This window comes from Lathyrus oleraceus, chromosome 5, assembly GCF_024323335.1.
Source record: "Lathyrus oleraceus cultivar Zhongwan6 chromosome 5, CAAS_Psat_ZW6_1.0, whole genome shotgun sequence".
NCBI lineage: Eukaryota > Viridiplantae > Streptophyta > Magnoliopsida > Fabales > Fabaceae > Lathyrus > Lathyrus oleraceus.
The window spans coordinates 548055302-548064430 of NC_066583.1; the positions used below are offsets into that span (position 1 = coordinate 548055302).

The 9129-nt window shown below is 31.9% G+C and overlaps 1 protein-coding gene across 1 annotated transcript; it reads right to left on the reverse strand.

Moving 5' to 3' along the window:
• Nucleotides 1–617: 617 nt before the first annotated feature.
• Nucleotides 618–8838, reverse strand: LOC127086276 (E3 ubiquitin-protein ligase BIG BROTHER). The gene is made up of 7 exons (XM_051027005.1): nucleotides 8723–8838; nucleotides 8122–8461; nucleotides 7728–7811; nucleotides 1605–1688; nucleotides 1344–1427; nucleotides 1076–1246; nucleotides 618–968 (listed from the first exon to the last, which is right to left on the reverse strand). Exons 2-7 carry the CDS (start codon nucleotides 8443–8445, stop codon nucleotides 834–836), a joined length of 882 nt encoding a protein of 293 aa, XP_050882962.1. The 5' UTR covers nucleotides 8446–8461; nucleotides 8723–8838; the 3' UTR covers nucleotides 618–833.
• Between the last annotated feature and the right edge of the window lie 291 nt (nucleotides 8839–9129).

Consider the following 9129-nt stretch of genomic DNA (forward strand, 5'->3'; position numbering starts at 1 on the left):
CTTTTGATGTTTTGATAAAAATTGACCTTTTTATTTTCGAAAAAATTGATGTTTTTTTTCGAAAAAAATCACCTTTCTCATTTTAAAAAATATAAGTATTTTCTTTTTGTTTTTCGAAAAAATCGATTTTTTTTTGAAAAAATTAACTTTTTTTCAAAAAAATCAAATATTGTAATATTTTCAAAAAAATGATTTTTTTATTTTCAGATTTTTTTAAAAAAATAAATTAGTGTTTTTTTTCACTTTTGAAAAAAAATCAACCTTTTTTATTTAGGAAAAAGATTTATTTTTTAAAAAATATATATTTTTAAAAAGTAAAATATTTTATTTCAAACAAATTATATTTTGAGTCCATCACTTAGGCCCTTAAAAACAAAAATATGACGAGGCTTAAAAATAAAGGGGCAAAAATTATTGATTTAGTAGAGAGTCTAAAAAAATGGGGCCAAATAGGAGACCTAATTATTGAGGCTTTCTCACTTAGGATTTTTTGACACCTCTACTTAAATGAAGCATTCTCTAAGGTCTCATTTAACATTATAAATTATAGCACTCAAACACAAAGATACATTCAATATCAAGTAAACTAAGTTCAAACCGCATAGAACACAAGAACAAGTATAAGAGTTTTAATTCAACTCATGCATATAAAAACAAGTACTAATATAATTAATCCAACATGATAAAATAAATGCAAGTTGATAGATTCAAAGTTCTAGTACCCAACATACATAATACCATAGCAAAATATGAATAAAGTCAAAAGTCAAATTATCCAAAAAGTGCATTGAGAGATATTAAGGGATATCAATGCATGAAGAATTTATAGATTCTTATGCATCATCCAAAGCTTCTAATTTGCAGATTGGGCAACTATTCTTTAAAAGCAGCCATTGTGTTATACAATTTGCATGATATTCATGCTTGCATTTGATAACACCAATCTTCTCTTGATCCTTAAACTCCTCCTATCCAATTAATAAATATACTTGGTTAGTAAAAGAAAATAAAGAATTTTCCTAAAAAATTAATGAAAATATTGAGTGGAATAGAATTTCTTGTTAAAATATAATACCTGGCATATTAGGCAAGAGTTATTTTCCCCATCTTCTTCAGGTGGTAATTCCTCCAAATTAATAGCAACAGGACTTGGTGAAAAAAGTTTTGTCTTCAGCTGTATGGCAATTATTTCTTTTGATAAACCAGTGGATACACTTCCAATCCTCTCACCCAATTGAAGAAGTTCCTTTAAGCAATTATTCTTAATGTAAATATTTTTCAATTTTTGTTTATCCTATAAACTGATAGGAAAATAAAATTTGAGTATCTATTTATGTATTTACCTCATAAGACATGTCATCAATATTCAGCCGCATATCTTGATGTTCATCATTTTGATTTTCCATTTCATTAAATAACGAAAAATCCTATAGTAATGAAGTTATATTAATAAGGAAGCCAAAAAGTTATTGAGACAAAAAAGACTAGATTATAAAATAAATTGATTTTATTTTATTTATTCTTTTCAAAATAAACAAAATCAATGTAGTTTTATATAGAAGTTTTGAGAAAAACAAAAATAATCACAAAAATATTGAACTGACCTCATTAGACATTTCATCAATAAGTGAGAGAAATTGTCGATGTTGGTCGATTAGATTTTCCATTTCATCCATCAAAGCATTCTCCTTTACAAATGAAGTTCAATTATAAAGGATGCCAAAAATTCTTGACAAAAAATAACACTATAAAAAGAGTATAATGAACATACAAATAGTATAAAATAGTTGTATACTACATTCCATAAAAAAAACTATAAATATCTCATATGATACAACTATTTTTAAAATATCTCGATAATTTGCCGAAATATATGTTGTTCATTCGTTGACAATGTAAAATTACTTTACATTGTCGGTGAATTATCCATTTTCTCTTATGAAAATGTATAATGGACATGCACTGACAATTTAAAATAGTTTTACACTCCAATCCAATAGAAAACTATCATTATGTCATGTCATACAATCATTTTAAAAGTATGTCTATGATTTGGTGGAATATATGTTACTCATTTGTTGATCGTGTAAAATTATTTTACATTTTCGATGGAACATCCATCTACTCTTACGAAAAAGTATAATAGACATGCATTGACCGTGTAAAATAGTTCTAAGAAAACTATCATTATGTCATGTCATACAATCATTTTTAAAATAGATTTATTTGCAATTTTAATCCCTCTATTTTGTCATTTTTTGAATTTTTGTCCCCCATTATAAAAACTACAGTTTTGGTCTATTTTTTAAGTTTTGTATTGGATTTTGGTCCCTTTTGGGGGAGTAAAAAATCCAACACAAAAACTTAAAAAAAAAGACCAAAAACCTGATTTCTAAAATGGGGGAATCAAAACCAACAAAAACACAAAATAGGGGGACCAAAGTTGCAATTTGTTGGTGCACAAGATGAAGAAGATGAAGATGAAATAAGAGAGAGAATTGAAATAACAAACTTTCACTACTCTTCAAAACGATTACAATAAATGGTTACACACATACTCTATTGACAACTACACTTGTTTATATATACAAGCAATAATGTCACGTAGGCGAAAATGCTAACTTACACTATCTAGGTTACGCTTAACAAAAATAATAAAAATATTGAATATGAATTACTTCTAACACCATCCCTTACTTCATATTCATCTAATCAAAACTAACAACACCAATTTCATCTCTCAAGTGGAGAAATTGATCAATCTTGATCGCTTTCGCCCGAACATCTGCCAGCTGCTTATAGGTGCTACAATGCATTTCTTGCACTCCATTCTGAACCTGATTTATTAGAAAGTGAAACATAGTCTCAATATGCTTGCTTTTCCCATGCAATATTGGGGTCTTGGCAAGATTGATTGCAAACTTGTTATCAGTCATCACCTTTAGAGGCTTATTTACCTTGATCTTTAGATCCTAAAGTAAATTTAGAAGTCAAACAAGTTGACATGCAACCACAATCTTGCAATGTATTTAGCTTCACAGGTTGACAAAGCAATAATTGGTTTCTTCTTGGAACACCATGAAATAGGTCCTCTCAGATACTTAAACAAATATCCAAAAGTAATTATATTATCAAATTTATCCTCACACCAATCAGAGTATGAGTAACACATCAGCTATGAATTAGACTTTTCACCAGAAGGGAACAAAACTCCATACTTCAGAGTCCCCTTAATATACCTCAGAATCTTGACAGTAGCCATGTAATGAGACCATTTCAGTTTACTCATGAACTACTAACCATTCCAACTACACAACAAATATCAGGTATGGTATTAAACAAATACCTCAGAGAGCCAACTAACTTCTTGAAAGTTGTAAAATCTACATGATCACCCTCAGGATCAGAATCCAATTTGTGATTTGTTTCTAAAGGTATGACTGCAACCTTATAACTCAGCAGCTCAAATCTCTTCAGAAGCTTAAGTTCATACTTCAGCTAATAAATAATTATACCTTTCTCAAAGTACACAATCTCCATCCCTAAAAAGATGTCATATTTCCTAGATCAGTCATCTCAAACTCATTCATCAACACCTTATTGAACTTCATTATCTCATTAAAACAACCTCCTGTCAGCAATATGTCATCAAAATAGAGACACACCAGAATCATATTTCCTTCAGAAGTATGTTGAACATAAACACCATATTCTATCTCACACTTTCTGAATTCTTGAAGCTTGAAGAATTAATCATTTTTCAAATTCCAGGCTCCAAGAGCTTGTTTCAGTCCATACAAGGATTTATGTAACCTGTACACCATCCCTTCCTGATTCTTTTCCATAAATTCATGAGGTTGTGAGACGTATACGTATTCTTGAAATATACCGTTCAAAAAGGCATATTTCACATTGAGATGCATGAGAGGTCAATTTCTGTTAGTAGCTTTCACAATCAACAGTCTGATTGTTTCATGTCTCACTATAGGAGAAAACACTTCAAAGTAATTTAACCCAGATTTTTGTTAAATCCTCTTGTTACTAAACTTGCTTTGTGTTTGACAGTTGATTTGTTTGCATCCAATTTCACCTTGAAAAACTATCTGACCCTGATGGCTTTCTTGTCCTTTGGAAGCTCAGTCAACTCCTAAGTCTAATTTCTTTCTACAGTCTTAAATTATTCTTTCATGGCCTTCAAGCATACCTTCTTCTTGAGCGATTATTCAACACTAACTGGTTGAGAGTCTACTAAAATGGCACACTGAATGACCTCTCCATCAGAGTCCATTTCAGTATCTTGCAGCATGTCAAACTCTACTAATCTTCTTGGAACGTTTTTGATTCTTTGTGGCCTCTAAACTTGTTCAGAATATTCTTTAGATGCTGGAAACCCAGAAATACCACCTTCAGATACATGACCACCTTCAGAGTCTGGAATATTCCCAGAGTCTGGATCTCTACCAGAGTCTAAATCACCATCAAAATCTAGACCAAAATTAGACCCGCCTTCAAAATAAGACTCACCTTCAGAGTCATATTCAGAATAATATTTTGATTCTAATCCATCTTTAAAACCTTCAGATTCTGAAGTATCTTCATAAGTTAACTCATGTTTTAAGACCTCACCATAGTTGAATTAATATTTCTTCCAACCCCACACTTCTGACTCTTTCACAATGATATCTCTGTTGAATCAACCTTGTTAGTGACATGACAATAAAGCTTATAAGCACCTGTACTATGGTAATCTACAAGTAACATAACTCTGCTTGTGTCATCCAACTTCCTTCTCTTAGCATTTGGAACATGTTTGTAACAAACAAAACCAAACACCTTTAGATGTCTCACACTTTGTTTATCTTCAGTCAACTTATCTAAATGAATAATTTCCTTCAGCTTTTTGGTTGGTCACCTACTGAGCACATATGCTGCAGTGGCAATAGCTTCTCCCCACAAGGTGTGAGGTAGCTTCTTCTCCTTCAGCATGCTCCATGTTATATCAAGCAAAGTTCCGTTTCTTCTTTCAGTAAGACCATTATGTTGAGAAGTGTATGGAGAAGTCACCTCATGCTCAATTCCATTCTCCTCACATAACTTTCTGAATTCTGTAGAGTTATACTCACCTCCACCATCAGTTCTGAGAACTTTCAGCTTCTGACCACTCTAATTCGCAACCTTGATTTTGAATTTCTTAAATTCAACAAACACCTCGTGTTTGAACTTTATAAGGCATACCCACGCCATCCTTATGAATTCATCAACAAATGACACAAAGTATTTATTCCCTCCAAGTGAAAGTACTAGAAATGGTCCACACACATCATAATGCACCACTCCTTCAGCATGCTTTGCTCTTGGAGGCATTTTAGATGAAAATGACAGTCTTGGTTGCTTCCCTCTCATACATACATTGCATGACTTATCTGACTTCTTAATTGCAGGAACTCCATGTACCAACTTCTTTTAGTTCAGATGCCCTAAGCTTCTGAAGTTCAGATGACCAAATCTTTTCTGCCACAACTCACTTTCCTTCACAACACTTGTTGCACTAAGGCATTCAGATTCTACAGTTTTATTATTCACTTTGAATGTTCTACTCCTTCCCTGTTCTAACTTCATAATCAAATTCCAATTACAGTCATACAACTTCAAAATAGTGTCCTTCATGGTAACTGAAAATCCTTTCTCAATTAATTAACCTACACTCATCAGATAACTTTTCATGCCAAGAATATTCCACACATTCTGAATCAATGCAGGTTTACCAATATTCAGAACTACTCTGACATTTCTCATTCCTTCAGCATTCAGATACTTATCATCATCACATATGATCTTGGTCCTCTTACCTGAGTCAAACTCAACCATCCATTTCTTATTTCTAATAAGGTGATTTGAACAACCAGTGTCCATGTACCACCAGTCTTCCAAAGACGCGCTATCATACTCAGAAGCCATCAATAACACATGTTTATCATCAAAACCTCCTCCAGTTATGTTTTCTTTTTCTGACTTCCTTTCCGTATTTGACCAACAATCAGCAGCGAAGTGGCCAAACTTCTTACAACAATAGCACTGAACTTTCCTCTTTTCATACTTCTCCTTCCCCTTCTGAGCACTCTTCTGCCTTTTAGAAGTTGAGGTTTCTGACTTCTGAACACCATCAGATTTCTTCTTAACTTCTGACCAAGATTTCTTCTGATATTTCTTACCAAAAGATGCTTTTAAGGCATGTTGTTCTACCTCCATTTTAGAGTTTCTCTCAGTCAGACGCAACTCTTGTGCCTCTAGACTACTTTGCAGCTCTTCAATTCTCATGATGATAAGATCCTTAGAATGTTCAATTGCTACAACAATGTAATCAAACTGAGGAGTAAGAGATCTAAGTACCTTCTCAGTGATCTTTTCTTCAGAGAGAGTGTCTCCATACAACTTCATCTCATTTGGGATCAAAATTACTCTACAGATGTAGTTAGGTACCTTATCATTGTTCTTAATGATGAGATTCTCATACTGCTTACATAGAGACTGAAGCTTCACCTTCTTCACTGATGCATCACCATCATTGCATTGTACCAGTGTGTCCCACGCAGCCTTCGCCGCCGTCGAATTAGCGATTTTCTCAAACATGTTCACATCCATACACTGATGGATGTAAAACAATGTCTTCTTATCCTTCTTCCTCAGATCACGCTGAACATTCCTCTGTGCATCCGCTGCATTTGCCGGAAGTGCAATCAGAATGTAATTGTCGTTGACGAGATCAACAACATCTTGAGTGTCAAACTACACACGCATTTAAATCATCCACCGATTCCAGTTCTTGCCATCGAACACTGGAAGCTTAATACTCAAATTATTATTTCCGTTCATCTTCAACCTTGTGCAATTCACTCAGATCTCACCAAACACCGATGTTTCCCAATTTCGCAAAATCAAGAAATATGATTATGTTACGATTCCAATAAGAAATTCAACACGAACTCAAGAAACAAAATCAATCACACAATGGCTCACCGTTCACTCGTGTTTCCCTGTGTTTCCATGTGGATCTGAACCAGAGCTCTAGATACCAATTGTTGGTGCACAAGATGAAAAAGATGAAGATCGAAGAAGAGAGACAAGAGAGAGAATTAAAATAATAAACTTCCACCACTCTTCCAAACGGTTACAATAAATGGTTACGCACACACTCTATTAACAATTACACTTGTTTATATACACAAGCAATAATGCCACGTAGACGAAAATGGTAACCTGCACTAGTTAGGTTACGCTTAAAAAACTAATACTACTACTGAATATGGATTACTTCTAACATAATTAAGCCTTTAAAATAACTCTATTATTTGGCGGAATATACGTTGATCATTAGTTGACAGTGTAAAATTATTTTAAATTGTCGATGCATCATCCATTTTCTTTTATGAGAGTATATATAGTGAACACACATGATTTTACACTATCATTCAATAAAAAAAACTATCAGTATGCCATATCATATAATCATTTAAAAAATATATCTATGATTTAGCAAAATAAATATTATTAATTGATTGATAGGGTAAAATTACTTTACATTATCAATATGCCATGTCATACAATCATTTTAAAAATATTTCTACAATTTGACGGAAGATAATATTTTTATTATTTATAGTGTAAAATTAACGTATGTTCATATAAACATTTTAAGATGAAAAAAAAAATCAAAAATTTGTACTTACCTCAAAAGTCATGCCATTGATATTCATGCGAGTAATTCTATCTTGGTCCTCTAAATTTTCCCTTTCTTCGGTCAAAGCAACCCCCTATACAAATGAACTTTAATTAATTAGGAATAAAAAAATTCTTGAAAAAAATAAAACTATGAAAATTCATTTATTTTATTATTGTTTTAAAAAATTACAAAATTAATATAGACTCATAAAATAAAACTTTTGATAAAAAACATAAAGTCATTAAATTTTGCGTCACTAATTGACCATTAGATTAAATTTAATTTAAAAGCTATAAATTAGAATAAAGCTATAAAATATTTATATAAAATAATGATTTTTTTTTGTTTTTTAATAAGGAGAAAATGTTACATTAATTTGAACACTAAAAAAAGGGACTAACAATTTGATGGCTAAGAGGTGTCTCTGGCATGACTCCTTCCGAATGCAGAATTTGAGAACTTGTTTGTGGAGTGATCATAGCACTGTGTGGAGGATTTGATGAAACACAACGGATATCAAGTCTACGGAGTTGTCGACGAGTGGGAAGAGGAACCTGAACGCCATTGTTGTTGCCTCGAGGTTGCGTTGGAAAGCTTGATGTGTCCCTCTCAATGATCTCATCAGCGTGTTCTTCGTTAGGGGGAGAATCAGAAGAACTTCCCAAAGGATTAGAAGGTTGATGATTTCCTCTGATCCTTTTGCGTGAGCCATTTTCATCATCCATCAAATTAGGGTTTCTCCTGAAATTAATCAAATTAACTCAAACTTGAAAACTGCAACATGTTTTAGATATGTTTCAAGATTTCTCAATAAATGATCATAAAAAGTTCCTAGCTTTCTCAATGTTTGATTGTGTGAATTTAGACAGATTTTGATCATGATCTTTTGAACAAACATGCATTCAATCTTCACTTTTTTCACAATTATTTTAATATTAACTAAAGTATTGAGAAAATCAATAGAAAGGGAGAAAGGTAGATACAAAATAATATGATACTTACAATGTTGGTTGTGGCACATCAATTGATGAATGAAAAGGATGAAAAGTTGAAATGAAATATAGGTGAAAATATCTCAAATCATCTAGATAATGTTTGAGGCAGCTAATAGGAGAAAATGAAATGAGTTCTTTTTGTTTTTAAAATAAATATATGCTTTCCATTTCTCAACAATTGATAGAAAATAGGTGTCAAATATTTATTTATTATTTATTTTGAAATTTTTTAAAAATATGATTATAATATAAAAATTTATTCTTTATCATAACATTAAAAAAAGAAAAAGAAAGTTATACTTCAATAGCATTTAATGATAAAAACGACCGACACGCTATTGTCATATCTTATTAGAAGAGTGAAGTCATATTTTGGTCTCTCACAAAAAAATTATAGAAATTAAACTAATTTCA